This window comes from Antechinus flavipes, chromosome 3 (genome assembly GCF_016432865.1).
Source record: "Antechinus flavipes isolate AdamAnt ecotype Samford, QLD, Australia chromosome 3, AdamAnt_v2, whole genome shotgun sequence".
NCBI lineage: Eukaryota > Metazoa > Chordata > Mammalia > Dasyuromorphia > Dasyuridae > Antechinus > Antechinus flavipes.
Genome location: NC_067400.1, coordinates 593,174,624 through 593,198,077, shown reverse-complemented (window position 1 = coordinate 593,198,077; position 23,454 = coordinate 593,174,624). Strand labels below are relative to the sequence as shown.

Below are 23,454 nucleotides of genomic sequence, written 5' to 3'. Positions count from 1 at the left end.
ACATGTTTGGAGGGAAACTCAGGAATCATCTAATCTAGCTACTTACCTGAACCATAAATCTTCTCAATATAGCATCCCAGCAAGTAGTTATCTACCCTGTACTGTAATGCCAGTGGTATCAGGGAACACATTGTCTTTTGAGATAAAAGCTTAAAATTGAGATTTTCCCAACATGGAATCTTTGAATTATTCCTTCAGTCAGTCACCAAAAATTTATTAAGTGCTTTCTATGTACCACGTGTAGAGAATATAAAAAGAAATAGTTAAAAATATCCTCTGCTATCGAGGAACTTAACATTCTACTGTGCATGTATTTAGATAGGCATTTATTAGACATATACAGAATAGATAAAAAGTGACTCTAGTGGGGAAGCTCACTGGTGGCCAGGGGACTAGGGCAGGTTTCATGAACTTAGTCTCTCTAAGGAATCCAGGGATTTCTGAAAATGGATGGGAGGAAGAGCATTCAAGGTTCAATCAATGCAGAGATAACAGAGCATTGTGTGCAGGAGCAACAGAAAAGCCAGTGTGACTAAATCAAAATTTGTGAAAAGGGAAAACAGTATCAGGAGTCTGGATGGGTAGGAAGGGCTCAGATTGTAAAGAGCTTTAAATGTCCAAGAGAAGGATTCCTATGTGATCTTCCAGGTAAGTAGAGTCTTTGGATTTTATTAAATAGGCGAGAGGAGAAGGGAAGAATGTAGTCAGAGCTATGCTTTATATGGGCTCAAATGAAAAACCATAGATTCTCACCATTGGAGAAGTCTTCAGAAGTTATCTACTACAATTTGCATCAGGATAGTGACTCTGTAATATGCTGAATGACAGCAATAAATCCTACACTTTTTACTTAAAGATCTATTGTAATGAAAAAATCACTATTCCCAAAAAACTTGGTGGGGAAAAGATACCAACAATAGTGGTGGTGGTGATGATGATTATGGCATATTTATATAGCACTTAAAGCAGGGGTCCTCAAACTACGGCCCGCGGGCCAGATGCAGCAGCTGAGGACGTTTATCCCCTTCACCCAGGGCTATGAAGTTTCTTTATTTAAAGGCCCACAAAACAAAGTTTTTGTTTTTACTATAGTCCGGCCCTCCAACAGGCTGAGGGACAGTGAACTGGCCCCCTATTTAAAAAGTTTGAGGTCCCCTGACTTAAAGGTTTGCAGAAACTTTGCATACATTATCTCATTCAGTCATTACACCAATTAGGCACTATAATTATTCCCACTTTGTAACTGAATCAACTGAGGCTTAACCAGGTTAAATGACCTTTATAAGATCACACAGCTAGCAAGGCAAGATTTGAACTCATATCTCTCTGTGTCTTATCTGTTATGCTATTCTACCTCTTCCATGTTTCTTTTTGGAGAGAGTATGAGACTTCATATATAAGTTCTTATGTGTGAAAAGAAGGGATCAAATTTTGCCCTGGCATAATAATGAACTTCTCTAGGAGTGTCCAAATATTTTACCAAAATGGACCTTAGTGGGTCTTCTTCAATTCTATTTTTATTTTGCAGTCTTTTGAAAGTGTTGGGAGCCAGCTCCCTCCACTGAGTCATTTTTATCATTAAACCATGTTATTTAGCTTAAGCAATGTGGGCTCGGCCTCAAGAACATTGCAGGCTGCCGAGGAGGAACAGCAGCATAACCACCGAGCTAACACACCAGTTGGGCACGCTCACAGGCCAAAAGGAAACGAGTCCAGTCTTCCCAGTGTTGTCCGAACAGAGTATCTCCACACTAGGCCTCAATCCTTCTCTACTTTTGCCTCCATTTAGCTCCTTCCTTCCATGCCAGGGCTAGTAGACATGAGGGCACTTTTGCCCTGCATTGCCTTGGTGTGCTTATTAAACAGGGATCAGCAGATCTGGTGAGAGCTTGTTTAATGGAACCCAGATGTGGGACACGCCACACTTCTTTCTGTTTTACAAATGTTCAGCTTTTTGCATTTCATCAGTGTTGCTTATTATTTACAGAATGTAACTTGAGACAGCAGAACAGATTGTGATTTTTTTTTTTTTTTTGAGGTGGGGAAGGAAGGGAAGGACTGCAGGAGAAAAAATCCAGTAGTGTGGAATGTTATTTGTTATCCAGACCAAACAAACCAGTTCGCCAAGGGTTGATGGGCTATGACAATCAGAACTATTCACATTAACACGGTGGCACTTAATTAAAAGGCAGCTTGACCGTGTCAAGAAAAGAATAATCTTTTGTTACCAGGGTTGTCATCGTGGCACCTAGAGAAATGTTCTCCTGCTCAAGGCATCGAACTGCATCCCTGACTGCCAGTTGGCTTTCCTTCCTTCAAAGTGAAGGTGGCATTGACACCTAATTCTTCATGGACCTCTGATTACAGAAGGCAGAAGACACTGCACAGTGCCCCCAAAGTGCCTCAGAGACAGAGTGGAGCTCTCACTAAAAAAAACTTTCTCAGAACTAGAGAGCTATCCCAGAATGGGGTCCTGGGGTCTCAGAAGACTGTGGAAGTGGTCAAGACAAAGCTAGACAGTCACTTATTAAAGATATTATAGAGGAGATTCTTGTTTAAGAGCCACTGGTATAGATTGAACCAGATAGCTTCTGAGGTCTCTGTGATTATTGATCTAGTAAGTTCTCTTTCTTCCTGACCTTCTCATGAGTTTATACACAAACTTCTCAAAGAAATTTCTTTTGCCTTAAAATTCAGGACACCTCTAGAAATATCTTCATGATTACTCTTCTATAGTCAGCCTAAAAGAAGAAGAGTGTATCTCCTTCTGGAAAGGAAGTAAAACAGGCTTATAGAATGTTAGTGCTAGAAAGACCTGCAGGAACTATCAAATCTGAACCCTGTGTTTTATAGATGAAGAGATTTGTCCCAGATAGAACTAGAATCCCAAGTCTTCTGACTCTCATTTTGTTATACCTCATTGGTTTCTCTAAGTAAGTAAGTTAAATCTTTCCAAATAAGAATTTCTAAAAGATTCTTTATTGGATCTTAACTAGAATAAGAAGTCTTAGCCAGAAGATGCTGAGCCTGATAAGTACTGAGGGTGAATGTAAGGGCTAGATAATCCTTAGAAAGTAAGCCAAGCAAAATCTTAAGCCTGGTACCTGGACACTTTCCAGGAACTCTGGCCCCTGAAAGACCAGAATACAGATTCTCCCACAGGACACCAGAAAGATACCTACCTTACATTTGTAGCAGACCTCTCCCCTCCCTGAGACTGGATTGTCCAGGGATCCCTGGAATGTTACTTTGGTTTGGCCTCTCTGTGTCTCATAATATTTCACCATCAAAGTTCTAGTAAAGTCTTTCCATTCACTACTCCCTTGGTCACTGGAAAATAGTTTGACAGATACCCCACCACAGTTTTCTCTTTGTCCCCTCTTTTTTTATTATGAACTTGACAATCATCAACAAACATTTTGTTATGCCAAGAATAATAAAAAGGATTGCATATGACCAAGAATTTCTATTATGTATAGTTTATTTTAAACCAAAAATTTTCCACCTCAGTTATCTGTAGTTATTTTCATTATACTAGCAAAATTTGTCATTCTCTCCCCATTTTTAATAGTCTTGGAAAGCAAGAATCCACAGGATGAAAATTTTGTTTTCATTCAACTTAATGGAGAAATTTATAAAGCCTTCCTGGAACTCCCCAAAGTCATTTCCCCTTATCCAAATAAAGACACATCTAAATAATTGCTTAATAAATAGCACATTATGAGAGTTGGGAGATCAAATAGTCTGTTAGAATGAGAAAGAACATGCGAAGGAAAAAAATAACATGGAAGTCAATGGAGAAAAACTGCTTGACTTATGAAGCGCTATAGCATTGTCAACTTCATGCAATCCCAAATAGTTTGCATTGGATTTATAGGAAAACATAAGAGTTTCTCAAGGGGTAGCTACAGCCTATAGGATCTGAAGAGATTTTTTTCAATGACTTTCAGTCTATGAATAAATTCATAACTTTTGAACTTTTCAGACTGGCATTGTCTGCCTAGAAACACACCTTTTTTTTTTTTTTTTTTAAATGCTCCTTCTCTGTCACTGTACTTTTTCTCCATAAGTTGGTGTTGTGCCTCCTACTATACAGAGGAATTTGTCTATAATGGTGTTTAAAAAAAAAAAAAAGAGTTCATATTATGAAAAACAAGCATAAATTGTTCTTGTCCAATTAAAGTGGAAATCCATATAGTGATTGTCTTTACAACCCAGGAAAAGGTGTACTTGAAAGCATCGGGTTCTAAAAGAAAAGGCTATTGGTTTATAAAGTCCTGTTCTAATATTTCATCATGACCTAGAAATGACCTGGAGTTCTCAAAGACTATTCCAGTGAAGCACAAATTTTGGTAGGTTCTACCAAGATAAAAAAGCTTCAGATATGCTTCAACAACAGACTAAATCTACTCTTCAAGAACTAGTCTGCTAAGTATAAAGAGCCCCACCAGTAGGCAGGGCACATAATATTAAATTTGGCTATGGTAACCAACAACAAAAACAAAGCAATACATAATGGCCTCCAGGCCTTTGCAGTCCTCTTCTGCTACTTCAGGTGTAGTGGCTAGGAGGCAGAAAATAAGGCAGAGAATGTGATAAGTTATACAGTTTTCAGACTGTATAAATTTTAACAGATCTATTGGTGGTACTCTAAATGTGAGATCCTTGGCCAGTGACCAGAAACTGGACACACTAGTGAGAGAACTGAAACATATTAATTTGGACATTCTCACTGTAAATGAAACCAGAAGACAGAAGGAAGTTACAGCTAAATGAAAGGATGTCTCACATGCTGTCCTTGGAGAAGCAAATAAAAGAGTTGGCAGAGTTGTCTTTATTGTGCTCCCAAAGGAATGAGAAACATTATTTAATGGAACATTTGGTCTTTTTATATTGCAGGGCTCATGATAAGTATTTGCAAAAAGACCACCATGAAAAATAATTGTAGCTTATGTACCCACATCTGCTGTGGAGGATAAAGAGAAAAGAGAAATTTTACTAACAGCTCTTTAAGACACTCTAAATTAAATCAACATTCCCTTTGATATTTGGGAATTTCTGCAAAGGTGGGAACAGGTGATGAGGGCAATAAGTACAAAGTGCTTCAAAAATCTTAGTACACAGCTTTACAGCCTAAAGCTACACCAAGAGTTTTGAGGCACTTTGTATATTGGAAAATATGATTCAGAAATAAGGAATGAGAAAGGCCAAAGACTTCTGGGCTAGACAGAAGCCTACTGATATATTATGAGTATTTTGTACAAGAAAAGAATCCTAGATACTAGACATAACCAATCCCAAATAACATTACAAAAAATGAAATTGATTACATTTTAGCAGACACTGACTTGAGTCATTCACTAATCAACTGTGTCGACTTTCGACTAGTTAGAACAAAGATCAAAATTAGTATAAAGAATTAGAAATTAAGAATTAGAAAGTGATGAAAAGAAATGACATGTTTAAAGCATTTGAGCCTCAATCTTGACCTATTCACAAAAGTTATTTGTGATAAAAGGTAGAATATATGTGGAAGAAAGGAACAGATACAAATTATTATAAATTACTATAAATTTTATAATTTTATAATATAAAATTTATAAAGAATAAAAAATACTATAAAATTATTAAATTCATTTTCAGTGTTAAACACTTACCTTAAGGAGACTAAATAGTCTCCTTAGAAAGTACCTTAGTCAGCAATGCTTGACTTTTTTTTTTTTTTTTAATCGAACAGAAGGTGGTTTCCAAGGGCAGCATTAGTTTAGAAGAGAAACTCATCTGTAAAATTTTGTGGAAAAAGAAAATGGACTGTGTTATAAGTAGTATCATAAAATGGAGAAAAGCATTGAAAAGTAAAACCAGTTTAAAAAAAAAAAAAAACATTTACAACAGGTGCCTCCATTGCCTCTCTTCTCATTCCCTTTTTAACCTCTTACAGTCTAATTTCTAATCTTCTAATTCCACTGAAACTACTCTCTCCAACTTTTCCAGGGTTACCCTTTTTAAAAGTCAAATCCAATGACTTTTTTCTTGCTCTTCATTCTCCTTGACCTCTCAGGAGCTTTTGACACTGCCAATCACTTTTTTCTAGGTTTTGGGGACACCACACTTCTGGTTTTCCTCCTCCAATAGCTCCTTTTTTCTTCTGGGCTAGGTCCTCTGCCAGATCATGCCCTCTAACTACAAGGATCCTTCAGGATTCTGTCCTGGTCCTTCTTTTTTCCCCAATTTATACTATTTCACTTGGTGATTTCATCTTTGTAACTTCTCTCCTCTGATCCTGCCATCCCTCTTCATCATGTCACATCAAGATTCTGCATTATTGCAGTAGCCTGCTGATGTGTCTGCCTGCCTCAAGTCTCTCATTCCAATTCATCCTCCATTCAGTCACTAAAATAATTTATACACACACACCACTCATACACACACTCTCTCTTTCTCTCTCTCTCTCTCTCTCTCTCTCTCTCTCTCTCTCTCTCTCTCTCTCTTCAGTAAACTCGAGTTGCTCCTTGTCACCTCCAGGATCAAATACAAAAGCCACTTCTTGTCATTCAAAATCCTTTATGACTTAGTCCCTTCCTATCTTTTCAGTGTTATTATTACCCTACTGTGCTCCATGTACCCTTTGATCCAGTAACAATGGCTTCCTGGATATTCTTGAACAAGACCTTCCATCACTGAGCTCCAAGCATTTTCTCTGGCTGTAACACTTTCCTTCTTCAACTACTTCATGGACTTCTTTTAACTACCAACTAAAATCCCATCTTCTGCAGGAATTCTTTCCCAACTCCTCTTAATTCTAGTACCTTCTTACTACAGGTTATTTTATTTATTTATTCTGTATATAATTTATGTGCATATATTTGATTTTGTCCACCATTAGATTGTAAATTCCTTGAGGGCAAGGGACTATCTTTTCCCTCTTTTTGTATCCTCAGTGCTTATCACAGTGCTTAATACATAGTAATAACTTATTGATAGATCTATAATGGCTAGCATTTATATTATGCTTTAAGGGTTGCAGAGTTGTTAATTCATTTGATTCTAATAAAAACCCTAAGAGGCAGGTGCTATTATTATCCTTATTTACAGACTAAAGAAACTGAGGCAAGAAGAGGCTTAATTACTTGCTCCGGATCACTCAATTAGTATAAGTCCAGTGTTCTGTCCAAATCACCAGTAGATGTAGTTAGTCAACCAGCATTTATCAAGTACCTGCTATATAGACTAAGCAGTGAGGACTCAAAAAGATGTTTAAAACAACAACAAAATAGCCACTGCTCTCAAGAGGTTGATAGTCTAGTGGAGGAAGACAACATACAAATAATTCTGTGCAAACAAAGAAAACTGAAGTAATCTCAGAGGGGAAGCACTGAAATTAAGGAAGATAATGAAAGGTTTCTTGTAGGTGGGATTCAGCTAGGATTTGAAGGAAGCCAAGAGGTGGAGATGAAAAGGGAGAATGTTCCAAGCTTGGAGGGCAACCTTTGGAAATACCATGTTGGGAGATGTACTGTCTTTTTCAAGGATTATCAAGGAAAGTGTTCCCCTATATTAGAGGGAGATAGATAGAGGAAGAGCAAAAACATAGAGACAGAGAGAAGAAGGAAATGAAAAAAAAAAAATCAAAGAAGAGGAGGAGGCAGCATGTAAGAAGTAAGATGATTGAGAAGATAGGAAGAGACTAGTCTAGTTGGGTTTTTAAATCCAAAAGGGCTTTTATATTTTATTGTAGTGATAATAAAGGAACTTCTGAAGTTGTTTGAACTGGGGAGTGCCATGGACAGTTTTATGCTTTAGGAAGATCAATTTGATCCTTGAGAGGAGGATGGACTGGAGTGGAAGGAACCAGGAACAATGGAGAGAAATGTCACATAAACTAGAGGGAAAAGATTCAAAAAGAGGATGCTTTAGAGTATTAAAAGTTTCAGAGAAAAAAAATTTAAAAAAAAGTTTCAGAGAAATCAAGAAGAATGAGAATTGAGTTAAAATCATTCGGTTTGACCATTGGAATCATTGTTAACTTTGGAGAAAGAGTTTTCAGTTGAATGATAAAGTCAGAAGTCAGACTACAGAAAATTAAGGAGGGAGGAGAAAAGGAAGAAGAGATATGAGAAAATAGCTGGCATGGATGGGTCAAGTGAGGCTTTTTGGAAGATGAGAGAGATATGGGAATATTTGTAAATAATAGGGAAGTAGTCAGTAGACAGGGAGAAATTGAGGATAAGTGAGAAAGTGGGAATGATGGAGAAATCTGTCAGAGAATATGGGATGGAACAAGATCACTTGTTCATGTAAAGTTCTGTAAGATGTATTACAGAGAGGGTAGAAATGGTGTTAATGCAGAAAAAAAATGAGGAAAGCAGTTAAATTAGACCAGGGGCACATAGAGGAGATCTGTACTGGGGGTAACACAGTTATGAAAGAGTTAAAGATTTATTTACAGTGCATCTGAAGGATTGGGGAAAAAAACAAAACAAAATTCAGACTTCATTAATACCAAGAAGAGGTGACTGAGAAAACTTCAACAGTTACCAATCTGGAAGCCTCCTTCCTTTTTAGATAACATTGTTGTGAGAAACATCCACATGCATGACAGACCATGTAGGTAAATAAAAATAGCCTTAGGAATCAAAAAGGCCTGGGTTCAAGTCCTGCTTTTGACATACTATGTGACTCTGAACAAGCTCTTCATTTCTTATTTCTCCAGATCATTTAGATGTTGCTCTATCTACATTGGCAAAGGGTATTTCTTCACATGGAGTATCCTATAACAGTAAACTCACAGGTCTAGTAAAAAAATATACATTGATCAGCTTCGATGACAGATTTTGCAATTGACACATCACAGTATACCTTCTGTTTTTCATGAGAGAAGGTAGAGAAATATCCCTCTTCTATCATTTGTAGATTTTTTTGTGTGTGTTTTAAGTGATTCAGTGGAAACAAAATACTGTCTTAAAGGCTGTCTTCCATCATGATATCATCATCTATTCATAAAAAAACTATTAAAAATTCCTTGATAAATGTGACAATCTAATTAAACTTGTTCATCAACCCTCTCATCATAAATATCAGGAGAAGCATAAAATGAAAAGATGTATGCTAATCAAAGACATTTTCCACTATCATGAAAGAGATCCAGCACAAAATCCATGTTGAGAAGGATTCTCTATAGATACTAGGTTCCTCCAATGCTTCTGGTTGTGATCGCCATGGTTCTTGTCCCATCTAGCTCTAGAACACTGGAGGACTTCCCAAAAAAGGTGCATAGCTACTCAAAAAGAACATTGCTTTATCATTCACAGAGGGGAAAAGGGGGGAGAGGGAGAATGAAGAACTGATAGACTGTAGGTCTTGTCTGTCAGCATATGTATGACATCATGACAGATAGTGTGAATGAACAGTTGTTTGAACCTAGAATGAAAGGAATCTCTAGGGCATTGCTCTCCAAAAATTGCAAAGCTCCATTAATGACCTCAGAATGACCTTCCAAAAACAAGGATATCTTTAATAATACTCTTCTGCTGATGGCATCCTATGACTTAAAATCACAGAACACTAGTGTCCAGTCAATTAAATGAGAAGCATATCCAGAATAATTGAGAAGTGTAAGAAAAGTATGAGTCAGCTATCATCTCTCACAAATGCAGAACTGTCAAGAGGAGCTGGAGTAAATGATAAAAGATGTCTTCAAGGAACTGAGAATCCTAACTGGTCATGAGATAAGAGGAAGGAATAGCTAGCAGATAGCCTGAGAATTTCACTGGTATCTGCAATATCTGGAGAAAGCTCTAAGAACTCCCAGGATCCAGGGTAGTCTCCCCCAGATCACAGTTGCACATCTTGAGCAGGCGTGGATAAGTTGAGATCTGTAACATTAATGGGAGCACCTAAGCCAAGGAAATCACAGATCAACTTGAGTATTTAAAACTATTTGATAATGGCCTCCCTTGGTCAGTTTCTTTTGCTTTCTTTTTTATTATTATTATTTTTATTGATTTTTTTTTGTTTTTACAACACGTTAAATTCCAAAACTATAACTCTTCCCTTTACTACAAATGAACCATTCCTTATTTAAAAAAAAAATAATAAAGGAGGGGAAATAAGGAGTTGATCCAAATTAATCACCATGTAGACCACATCTGACAATCCCTGCAATGGGTCACACCCATTTTTTTCTTCCACTTCTGTGAAGAAGGGAGTTTCCTTTTCTCATGTCTTCTCTAGGGTCAAACTTGGTTATTATAATTACAGTGTTGAGTTTCAGTTTTCTCTTCTTTACATTACATTACAACATCTGTTGTTATATGTAATAAATGTTTTTCTGGTTATGCTTGCTTCACTTTTCCAAAGGTTTTCTATGTCTTCCTATCCTTATCTGAATTTGTCACATTCATTGCTTTTCTACAGTGCAGTAATATTCTATTATATTCTTTTTTTTAAATAACTTTTTATTGACAGAACCCATGCCAGGGTAATTTTTTACAGCATTATCTCTTGCATTCACTTCTGTTCCGATTTTTCCCCTCTCTTCCTCCATCCCCTCCCCCAGATGGCAAACAGTCCTTTACATGTTAAATAGGTTACAGTATATCCTAGATACAATATATGTTTGCAGAACCGAACAGTTCTCTTGTTGCACAGGGAGAATTGGATTCAGAAGGTATAAATAACCTGGGAAGAAAAACAAAAATGCAAGCAATTTATATTCATTTCCCAGTGTTCTTTCTTTGGGTGTAGCTGCTTCTGTCCATCCTTGATCAATTGAAACTGAGTTAGATCTCTTTGTCGAAGAAATCTACTTCCATCAGAATACATCCTCATACAGTATCGTTGTTGAGGTATATGATGATCTCCTGGTTCTGCTCATTTCACTTAGCATCAGTTCATGTAAGTCTCGCCAGTCCTCTCTGTATTCATCCTACTGGTCATTTCTTACAGAACAATAATATTCCATAATATTCTTGCAACACTATTTGTTTAGCCATCACACAACTCACAGTTATCTTACCTTTTTTTCTAATGCTGTGCTACCACAAAAAGTACTGCTCTAGATACTTTCATTTATTGGGAATTTTCGTTTTCCTGCCTTAAGAGAGATATGCCTACCAACTAGATTTCAGAGTAAAAGAGTAAAAAGTTACTTTTTAGCCGTTAAAAAAAAAATTCAACTTACTTTCCATTCCGTAGTTAATTTCAATTAGTGAAGTTCATTATCTTCAAATTTACCTGCAGTTTTTCCCCTTGATGCATTTGGGGTTATAAGTGACTTGCCAGGACGTGTTAAGTGTCCGAGACCAGATTTGAACTCAGTCCTCCTGACTTCAGGGCTGGTGCTCTATCCACTGCGCCACCTAACTGCCCCTCCCTGCATTTTCTTTAAGAGATCAGTATTTGGAAGCAAGTATATATCATATAAAGTTTAGGGGAAAGAACTCATCCTTGCCAGGATGGTGCCTCAGTAAATTGCAGACTTATTTTAAAGAATCCATAGATCTCAGTATTCCACCTTGGTTTTGCTTAGCAGTTGTACCTGATGACTACGAAAATAATTTTACTGGGAATTGTGTATATTGGCCCAAGTGATCTGGAAGTTGACATTGGAGATGTAGACTAGCAGGGCATCTACTTAAAGTTTGAGACACTCCTATAATTATTCCCCTCCCTAATTCAGGAATGTTTGTTTCATGTAGAACTCAAATGAAGCTTCCATTTGGAATGAGCCTCACCCTTATAAAGATTATAGAAATAACAAACCACTTTGCAAATTAGCTGCCTTGTCTCTAAAAAGAAGAGACACTTTTTCCCCCTGAGGATCACAGATAATCCTTGGTATAAGATGCTGGACTTTGTGGTATTTTAGAGAATCTGCGATTAACAGCCTGGAATTTCATTGTGACATTGTTCACTCCAGTGGAATTCTGTAGAAGGTAGACCTGCTTGGACTCCATCCAAGGGTGTTAATTTCAATCTAATTGTATGACAGTCTCACCTGTGAGAGAGCTGCTCAGAAAACAGTGTTAACAGCAAGATTCTAGTGTATTTTGTTTTTAGTTTTTATCCTAATGGGTACAGCTGTTGGCGTCAGTCCTACAGCTGTCACAGTTTGAATATTCTTGGGACCCTGAAACACATGTCAGACTGTGGATGAAACAGTGGAAGCTCTGACCCCATAAACAAGTCAAGTGTGAATCCCACTGATGGAAGGGAAGCCCAACCCAGGAAATAACAGTCGTCACCAGTGCTGGTGACAAACATTGACATGCATGTTGTAGAGGTTTCAGCTAATGAACCTTTTTCTCACATCTTTCGGCTTGTAACCACACCCCTGTAACTGTATTACACATCCACTTGACAGCTCACAAGGGGAGAGAGTATTTTAACCAAAAAGATGTAAGGGGAAAATGTCCAACTTGAGTAGTGAGTTGGCTCTTTACCCATTTGAAGAGGCCAAGTCAGAGAGGTGGAGTATCATGCCCGTAGGTCATCAGACCAGCATCCCAAGAGATGATGAGACAAGACATTCATTATGTCCCGGCTGCTCAGTCTGAACGCCCAAGTCAGTCACTGTGTATAGTATCAGACTCCTAGTTACCTTGGTTTATTTTTTCTGCCTCTGTCCACATGTTATGGTAGGCAGATTCATCATAATGGAGCTTTGAACAAAATGTCACTGGATGGAAAGAGCCGTTTTCATTTTTTGGTCAGAGTCTGACACTTAGTAGATGTTTGTTGATGTGATTATGATGACTGAGCTTGGTCCTGGAGAAAAGATAAGAAAATGCACCTCTTCTTTGAAGAGGTAGAAGAATATGGTCATAGACCATCAAATAGCCTGATGTGTCGTTAATTTTGATGTCTGCCTTTTCTTTCTTTTTAACTCTGTTGCACAGAATGGTTACTGGAGGGGAAGAAGAATATATTTGGAAATGAGAATAATGTGGACATTAAAGTTATAATAATTTTTTAAACTGCATCTCACATTTCCTTCCCACTCCCTAAAATAAATAGTTGTTGAACTAAATTTGGTACTAAGTGTTTAAGTCAGATGCTTTAGCTAGCTTCTTTTGTGGAGAAGAGAAAAGATTCTTGGACATGAGGTCAGAAAATCTAGGTTGGAGTTCTGAAATTTATGAGCTGTGTGAACACAGCCATATCCCTTCACTTCTCTAGACCTCAGCTTCCTTATCTATAAAAAGATAATGATAATATGGGTCCTATTTATCTCACAGGGCTCTGAGAAGAACCAAATGAAATGGCTGTCTATGAAAGCACTCCATAAACCTGAAACACTATAAATGTAAGGTAGTGTTAGTAATAGTCATTAATCTAGTTCCACTTTGGAGCTAGGATCTTGTAGAACATTCATCACCTATCTATGAATTTCATTCCTCATAGACCTATAGGGAAAACATTTATAATGGGAAATGAAACCACCCACTTTGGCTTTTATAAGGCTTCAGACATGAGTGGAACAGGGACATGTTCTTCCTGACACATTTTGCAGCTTTCCCAGAGAAATGCTTTGCCATTTAAATATCTTCAAATGAGTGCAAAGTAACAATTGAGGAAGGAATAAAGATAATTTGAAAAAAAAAATCAAATGTGGCATATGATAACAGCTACCAAACAATGCATTCCAGTGGCTCTCTGGGGAAATTTAACCAAGTCCTACAACTTATTTCCCTGTTATGAAAAGCTAGGCCTCCTTTAGGGAACTGATAACTGTTCACTTCATCATTCTGTAGTGAGATTGTATCAGTGTGTGGTGGCTAATGCCCATTAACAGTCAATATGTTAGGAGTTGGTGTTCAAGTTGTCATTTATGCCTCAACTACTGGTGTATCTATTAACCTGACCTCTTTAAAAGCAGTTATCTAACAATTTAAGGTTTACTAAGCTCTTTACATATATTATTTCATATGAGCTTCCCAGCATCCTTGAGAAGTAGGCATCATAGGTAGTGTTATCTCCTTTTAGTTGAGGAAACTGAAATATTAAATGACTAGCCCATACACAGATGGATCATAAATATCAGAAGCAGTATTTGAGTATAAATTTTATATGATTCCCAAGTTCCCAGTTCTTTACACTACAACATCTTGTCTCAGAACTTTTAGCACATCAAGAACAGAACTAATAGCTTGTAGTCATATGATACTTTGCGTTTTACAAAATATCTCCCTCACAACAACCTGTGAGATAAAGCAAATATTATTATCCTTATTGTACAGATAAGAAAATTGTGACTCAGAGAAGTGACTGCCACCACACAGCTAATAATATATCTCTACTCTCCAAAGTCCAGCACTCTTAGCACTACACCCTGAATACTGAGAATTAGCCATTGGTAACAACCTTTAATATCTTCCCTCTCCATCCACCCTCCAGCCCCACCACAAAAATAAAGTAACTCAAAGCAGTTTACCATTTAAAAGAATTTTGATATGCCTTAGTCCCTCATGAAGAGGAGAACCAGTAGTTAAACAAATACACCTTTAAAGGTTGAAAGCCAGAATATTTTCACAGTCACTCACCCCTGCTTTGGAGATTGGTAATGGACAGTGGCTGTAAAGGCTTCCAGGTGATCTGTATCATAGCCTAGTTTTTGATAATTGATGCAAATAAGACAGCTGATAGTGACCAGGGAAGATGAATTTGAGTCTAGAATATCAGCACTTAAAATTTCACACAGCACTCATACTCAACAAATAATTACCCCTCATACAACTGGAGCAAGTCCTCCAAATAGTAACCTGGGCGAGTAGCAGAAATGCTAATTCAGATTAAATCCTGCCTCTGATACTTATCGCCTGTGTGGCTCCCCTCCATGGCTCTCAACTTCCTCATCTTTAAGTCGAGAGTTCATCTAGGTGGTCTCGGAGTTTCTTCCACCTCTAGATCTGTGACCCTATGAATAACTGAGTGGAAAGCCTACATCTGTCCATGTTGTCTTATTCAAGTCCAGTCTGGCTTAAAGAAATAAGAACAGATTGTTTTTGTTTCCCTTTTTATCATGTTTTAGAACTCCAAATGTATTTTCAGGCCAGTCCCAGCTGGTAGCAAAGGACAGATGGAGACTTGTTCTGCGCTGATTCCTCTTGATGGCTCAGTATCTGTGCTCTATCATTTGCCATATCAGCAACTTCTTCCCTGGGGGTGGAGCTGGTGTGTCAGGAGCTCTGATGCCTTAGCATCGCTACACAGCTGAAGCCCTTACCTTTTCATAGAGTTCAAAGTACAAGTTCATTTTGTGATGACATTTTAGATTAACTGGTTGATTGGAAGGCCTACTTCTTTGTATATACTGTGAAATTCATAAACCACAGCAGCTGAGGGCTTAAAATGGCCGGCAAACTCCCAGCTGGTGGCAATTAAATCCACCACAGACCCTTGGCTAAACAGAACTGAGGAAGGCAGAGTTGCAACATGTGCACAAATCAGGCCCATTTTGTCGAGAGTGCCTGTCAAAGGAGTGCCACTGTTATTAAGAGGAGCTCAGAAGGGTGGGGCTTTGGACACTTTGCTCAAATCACCAGAAAGTTCAGGACCAAAGCATTGCCCTCAACAAATCAATAGCAAGAATAATGTCAGAATAAAAAACTGTGGCTGGATTGTATTACTGAGTCCATGTAGCAAAGAGGAAAGGTATCCTTTGTGGGTTTCTCTTGATGTGATTACAACTTCAGGCTTTCAGGATGTGACTGAGTACTTGGAGATTATCTTTGCACTCTACCCAGGGGTTTCTTCCCTAGAAGGCTGATTGATAAGTAGGACACTTGCTAGTACAGAGATCCCATTAATGCTGAGTAAGGAGAGAGATGCAAGATTACAATGGAATCAGACCAGAGTGCAAACAAGGTCTTCCTCCTCTTTCCCTCCAAAAAAAGAGAGAGAGAGAGAATAAGAGAGAAAGAGAGAATGAGAGAGAGAGAATAAGAGAGAGAAAGAATGAGAGAATAAGAGAGAAAGAGAGAATGAGAGAGAGAGAATAAGAGAGAGAAAGAATGAGAGAGAGAGAGAGAGAGAACAAGAGAGAGAAGAGGAGAGGGAGGAAAGGGAGGGAGAGAGAGAATGAGAATGAATTTTCCAGAAAGAGGCAGTGTATGTAGTAGAATTATATGAGTTGGGGATGGCTTGAAGGAGACAGTGAGTTTTAACACATCTGGAGTGGATGGGTCTCTATTGCAGACAGGTGGAAAATGTGGCTAAGAAGATGAATGGAGCCAGATGCCACAAGTCATAGAATTCTAAAAATAAATAAAACTTGTGGAGATCAACTCCCTTCCCCCTACTTCTGAGCACATCACCTGTCTTTTTAGATGAGCTTTAGAGTGTTATAAAAGAGAGAAAATTTCCTTTTAAGATATAGCTGCAGTTTGCTTCTGTTTTCTTCTTAGTTAGTGGGAGGGAGTAGCAAGCCTTGACTGCCACCATCCACATCAACCAGCCACTTTGTTCTTAGAAGATTCAGGACTGTGAAAAGTTGAATTCAGTATCAGACTTGTCACAAGTAGGAAGACCTTGGGAAAAGAAGGGGAAGTTTGCAGCTTGAAAAAGACAGTTAAAAGAAATTAAACAAATGGCCAGTTTATGTGCATAAAAGAGCTATTCTGTGATTTCATATTCTTCGACTTAAGAGTGAGTTTGCTGTTTGTTTGCAAGTTAGAAGATGATAAAAGTAGAAAGAAGTCACTGAGGCATTAGGAAAGGCACTGAGAAAGGTGATTAGTTCAAAAACTAGTTACCTGTTTTTAAGAGCTTTTAGGTTCAAAGTCATGTTAGGGAAAACATTTTAATTTATTATTATGGCTTTGTATACCTTGAGATGAGAATTCCAAACATTCATATACAGAAGACAAATCATTTCCCTATCCCCTTGAGTCATCTGTTCATTCTGACCAAAGAAAAATTATTGAACTAACTTTTTTGTTTTAGCAAGTTCTTCAGCATTCATGATCATTTCAGAGGACCATTACTACTGAAGGAAGGTAGAGAAAAATCACACAATTGTGCTGACTAGGACTACTACAGATTTACATAATGTAACCTCATCTGGACCTTCATTGCTACAGGCAATTCTTCTATATCTCTTTCACCAACCCATTCCTTTCTTCACATTAGCTCTTTCAGGCCTTTTCATCCTTCCTCAAATTTCTCATTGTTCTCTGTCTCCTGACATTCTCAGCTTTTAAATTTTACAGGAAAAATGGGAACTATTTGCCTTGAGTTCCCTTTTTCTCTCCTCTTCTTTCTTCCATATTACTCAATGTCTTATGCTATTACTATCTCCTTTACCCCATGTCTCACAAAGAGATGGCCCTAAGTCCTTAGCAAAGCAAATCTTGCCCAAGAGATCTCATTTTATATTATCTTCTCCAACAAATTGTCTCCTCTGTCATCTCCTTGTTATCACTTATCACTGCCTACAAACATACCCTTGTTTCACTTGAACAAAAACTTCACTTGATCTTTTCATCCCTACTAACTATTGTTCTGTATCTGTTAGGCCCTTAGTGGCCCAACTCCTTGAAAAAACTGTCTGCAGTGTCTCACTGTCTTTCTTGCCTATAATCTGACTTCTGATTTCATTATTCCACCAAAAGTGTTTTCTCCAAAGCTATTAATGATTTATTAATTGCCAAATCCTTTTTTCACCCTCATTTTCCTTGCTTATTTCTTTCTTGCCTTCCTGCCTTCCTTCCTTCCTTTCTTCCTTCCCTTCTCTTTTTCTTGTCTTTTTTTTTTTTTTGTCTTATTGACATCATTTGTCTTTGTTTCACAATTATTTCTGGATTCTAGAACCACTCCTTATCCATTTAGCCCTGTGGTAATACAGAAAAAAATATTTAAGCAAAACAAATCAATGTATTGAGTATGTTCGACATCAAATGCAATATTCTATAGCTCTACCTTTGGGAGAAATACACTTCAGCATTTTCCTCCAGGATCAAGATTGGTTATTGAAGTTACTCAAAAATTTGGTCTCCTTTTAGTAATCTTTTCAGTTACATTTTTGTATTCATTGTTTTATATGATTCTCTTGATTGGATTCAGTATCCATTTATAAGTTTTACTGTATTTCTTTGAATTCTTCATGTTTCATTAGGTTTTATGTTTCATAGTCTTACATGATTATTCTCTCATCTGCTCATTCCTCACCTAATTTTTTTTTAATAAATTACTTTATATTGACACTCGTTTCTGTTCCGATTTTTTTTCCCTCCCTCCCTCCACCCCCTCCCCTAGATGGCAAGCAGTCCTTTATATGTTGGATATGTTGCAGTATATCCTAGATATAATATATGTTTGCAGAACCGAACAGTTCTCTTGTTGCATAGGGAGAATTGGATTCAGAAGGTAGAAATAACCCGGGAAGAAAAACAAAAATGCAGATAGTTCACATTCGTTTCCCAGTGTTCTTTCTTTGGGGGTAGCTGCTTTTGTCCGTCATTTATCAATTGAAACTCAGGTCTCTTTGTCAAAGAAATCCACTTCCATCAAAATATGTCCTCATACAATATCGTTGTCGAAGTGTATAATGATCTCCTGGTTCTGCTCATTTCACTTAGCATCAGTTCATGTAAGTCTCGCCAGTCCTCTCTGTATTCATCCTGCTGGTCATTTCTTACAGAACAATAATATTACATAACGTTCATATACCACAATTTACCCAGCCATTCTCCAATTGATGGGCATCCATTCATTTTCCAGTTTCTAGCCACTACAAACAGGGCTGCTACAAACATTTTGGCACATGCAGGTCCCTTTCCCTTCTTTAGTATTTCTTTGGGATATAAGCCCAATAGAAACACTGCTGGATCAAGGGGTATGCACAATTTGATAACTTTTTGGGCATAATTCCAGATTGCTCTCCAGAATGGTTAGATTCGTTCACAACTCCACCAATAATGCATTAGTGTCCCCGTTTTCCCGCATCCTCTCCAACATTCATCATTATTTTTTCCTGTCATCTTAGCCAATCTGACAGGTGTGTAGTGGTATCTCAGAGTTGTCTTAATTTGCATTTCTCTGATCAATAATGATTTGGAACACTCTTTCATATGAGTGATAATAGTTTCAATTTCATCCTCTGAAAATTGTCTGTTCATATCCTTTGACCATTTATCAATTGGAGAATGGCTTGATTTCTTATAAATTTGAGTCAGTTCTCTATATATTTTGGAAATGAGGCCTTTATCAGAACCTTTAACTGTGAAAATGTTTTCCCAGTTTGTTGCTTCCCTTCTAATCTTGTTTGCATTAGTTTTATTTGTACAAAGGCTTTTTAATTTGATGTAATCAAAATTTTCTATTTTGTGATCAGTAATGGTCTCTAGTTCATCTTTGGTCACAAATTTCTTTCTCCTCCACAAGTCTGAGAGATAAACTATTCTATATTCCTCTAATTTATTTATAATCTCGTTCTTTATGCCTAGGTCATAGACCCATTTTGATCTTATCTTGGTATATGGTGTTAAGTGTGGGTCCATGCCTAATTTCTGCCATACTAATTTCCAATTATCCCAGCAGTTTTTATCAAATAATGAATTCTTTTCCCAGAAGTTAGGGGCTTTGGGTTTGTCAAACACTAGATTGCTATAGTTGACTATTCTGTCTTGCCTCACCTAATTTTTTTTTCCCATTGAAGGAACTGCTGTGAGTCTTTTGCTGCATATATAGTATTTCTCCTTTATAGCAAAGTCTTATGTCTTGAACCTTTTTTAGGACATATTCCCAATAATTAAATAACAGAGGCAGTGATTATTAACAGTTTGCTACCTTTTTACCTAATTGCAAAATTCTTAGAAAGATTAGACCAATTCACAGTTCTTTCCAAGTACAGTGGTATCAAACTCAAATAGAAATGGAGATTACTAATCTTTATATAAGGATCCTTGAGGGCAACATTGACTTAGTTTTAAAATATAATATTATCTTTCTTTTATTATATATTTGTTTTTTGTATATCCTGATTACATTTTAATCTAGCTCATGTCATATTGGAAATATTATGAGCCACATATTATTTGTGGGATTAATACTTCTGAATGAAGAGTATTTGATCTCCCTGCAGTTTTTGCAACTTTGTCTAAACATTCTATCTTTTATCACCTTCACCATTGTGACTGAGTGGGAGATAAAAACTTTAGCATTGTTTTAATCCACATCTCTTGTTAGAGATTCAGAGCAGGTTTTTTTAGACAGTTGTTTACAGCAATTTTCTTTTGAAAATTTCATATCCTTTTACTATATCATGTGAAAGAAGGATTTGACTTATTTGTCTCTAAAAGGCAAAACGAAGAGCAATGAATAAAAGATGTAGATTGGGGCTTGATGGTAGAGAAACCTTCCCAGGCTGTCCATAATTGTTAGGGACTGTCTTGATGGGTGGCAAGTCCTTTCCTTGTAGGTCCAACTCACCACAGCAGCTCTTCTTGACCTTTTCATTCCTCTTCAAACTTCCCAAAGTTTCTATTCCCTAATCCTCTTAGCTGTGAATCTTGCTTATATTTTACAGAAAAAAAAATAGGATCATGCCAGTGTTGGAACAATCTGTGAGTTAGGAGATAAGTATTAGGGAATTGCCTGAAGAACAAACAGAAAGATTAAATGATTTGCCCAACTAGTAAGTGTCAAAAGAAGAATTTGTACATGGCTTTTCCTGACTCTACACTTAGTGCTCTTTCTACCATCTACCAGTTTGGTGACTGCCTAAAATAAAAATAAGGCTAGTTTATGTGATTACTATGTGACTTATTGATGAAGCCATAATATTCATCGTATACTTTCACCTATGGCTGTCAGTAATCCATTTAGCATGTCTGGCAGTTCTATGAATACCTTGGAATACTCTAATTTACCCTAGGCCTGGTGACTTGACTTCATCTAGATACTCAAGTCTTACTACCTCCTTACTTGTCATGGCCAAAAACATCCCATTAGCCATTTTTGTCCAGTATTTTCCAAAGAAGACAAAAGTAGAATAGGAATTGGGTAGCTCCCTAATAGATAAGTGATCAATGGGTAGGAGCAGGCAGCTCTCACGTGAAAATATGCCTACTATTATAAACCAGACATAAGAAAGAATGCTCCAAATCAGTTATAAGAGAAATGCAAATGCATATCCAGCAAATTGGCAATGGCAATAAAAGATGGGAATGGTCAGTATATGAAAAGACAGGCATATTAATGCATTATTGGCAGAACTGTACATTAATAATTTCCATTCTGGAAAGTGAATTTGCACTTTGGAATTATACAAAAAAAGTGGCAAACATCTTAATTCCCATAGACCCAGAAATTTTAATCATAGATATTTACTCCAAGAAAGATCATTGCCAAAATAAAGATACTATATATACCAAAATATTTATAATAGCACTTTTGGGAATATAAAAGAAATGGAAATAAAGTAGATGTTGTTTGCATAGGGAATGACTAAATAAATTGAGATAAATGAATGTCATGGAATTTTTTTGTCCAGTCAGAAATAACAAACATGATGAATCCAGAGGAGCATAAAGAAGACTTATAATAGACTGATGCAAAGGGAAGGCAGCAAAGCCAGGAAAACAATGTACACAATGACTTCAGCAAAGTAAACAAGAAAACAATCAAATAAACAATGGAATTCAAAAGGCTTTTTGGTGCCACATGAGGGAATGGGGTAGGGCATAGTAAAGCAGAGAATAAAACCCTGGTCCTACCTGACCTCGTCAACTTTTTAAAATGTTCTGGAGCAGCTAGATAGCACAGTGAATAGAGTACCAATCCTGAAGTCAGGAGGACCCGAGTTCATATTTGACTTCAGACTTTTACCACTTATTAGCTGTATGATCCTTAACAAGTCACTTAACACCAATTGCCTCTCAAAAAGAAAAAAAAAGTTTGTTCCAGGTTAATGAAATTTGGTCTTATATTCCTTTAGGACCCAAGCTCAGAGAGTACGGAAACCCCGCTGCTGTACAGGACCCCAAGGACTGCTTCCCAGGTACTCAGAGAGCCAGGCTGATGGACAAGAGCAGTTATTCAGACTGACTGACAACATTCAAGATGAGTTGTAAGTAGGAATACAATAATGAATAATTAACTTTGTCCAAAGAGGGTTCTGTCTTTCAACTTGTAAATCTGAATATTTTCATCCAGGAATTAAACATCTCAGATTTTAATCCTTTATTGTTCATCTGCGTCAGGTAATCAGTGTGCTAGCTTGAATTTTATCAGGACTTAAGTCTATTGAATTTGATCAAAGTATCTTTGCTCCAAGTGTTGGTTTATAAATCCAGCTAAAATAGTCTTGTAAAAAGCCATTTGCCTGGAGAAACTAATTATTTGTTTTTGGTGAGTGGAAAAGAACACTGGTTTCATTTTTTAAAACTTTGTTCACTTCCTCTAAACAAATGTTAAGAGGGTGAAAATGATGGGTTCATCAACAACACATTTGTGCCATTGTCACAAATAATACTGGACCAAATTGACTAATGTAAGGTATGTCTTTATGTTCTTAGGGCAGTGTTTAAATATGAAAATCAGGAACTAAATACAGTTGCAGAAGGAACTCATATATTGCTCATTTGGTGGGTGGTAGCTTCTTTCAAGATCAGCTATGCACTTACTCACTCCCTTTGGTACTTGTTGAAGTGCTCTTTTGAGAGTAGAAGATGTATCATGTCCTCAGCCATTTGCCATGTTTGGGAGAAAAAAGTCACAGAGTAGCATTGATCTTCTTTCTGTTTTGACATGGTCCCAGCTCTGATAGCTAATTGCACTTCCCTGATTTCCCCATGCATTTTCATTTGGATGAAGTCATCTTCCCAACTCTGATTGTTGATTCCCCTTCCCTGATTTCCCCCATGCAATTTCATTTGGATGAAGGCATTTTTATTTCCTGCATTTTTGCCTGGTGTTCTGATGCCTCTGCTCAGTAGCTGACTTGGCCCCTCCTGTCCTTCTTCTCCGTTAGTGGGAATCTTGACCTTTCTACAGGACCAAGTCAGTACATTTCCATTCTGTACAAGGTCTGGAGCCATCCTTCTCAGGGAAAGTAAAATCTGCCTGTATGTTAGAGGGACAGCAATTAAACATTTCATCATTTGTCCGATACTTTCCGTTTACTCGGCAGTCCCTTTTTTGTCAAGGGTTAAATGAAACGATAAATGATTGCACATTGTTCTTTTGAGTCTTATTCCCGGGTATGAGTTGAACCACTTTTTTGATCTTTGAGAAATTCTTTTTTTCTCAATAGAACAACCTAGGCCAAAAATACTTTATCCAAGAGATTTTGCCATGAAGCGTTAGAGGGCTCCTGGTGAGAAAATAAGTCCAGTGGAACAGAACCAGGGAAAGCCTGAAATAAGCATCAGAAGGAAATTAGCAAAATAGCTGCCATGCTGCCCTTGGAATTAACAGGAAAGATGGCAAGACTCGTAGGGCTAAATGAGCTTG

At 37.3% G+C, this 23,454-nt stretch overlaps 1 protein-coding gene across 1 annotated transcript in view; it reads left to right on the top strand.

Moving 5' to 3' along the window:
* VPS13D (vacuolar protein sorting 13 homolog D) overlaps positions 1 to 23,454 on the top strand; it is a 326,075-nt gene that overhangs the window by 285,277 nt on the left and 17,344 nt on the right. The window contains exon 68 of the mRNA XM_051988522.1: positions 21,938 to 22,069. Coding sequence (XP_051844482.1) covers positions 21,938 to 22,069 — 132 coding nt within the window. The remainder of the gene's footprint in view (positions 1 to 21,937; positions 22,070 to 23,454) is intronic.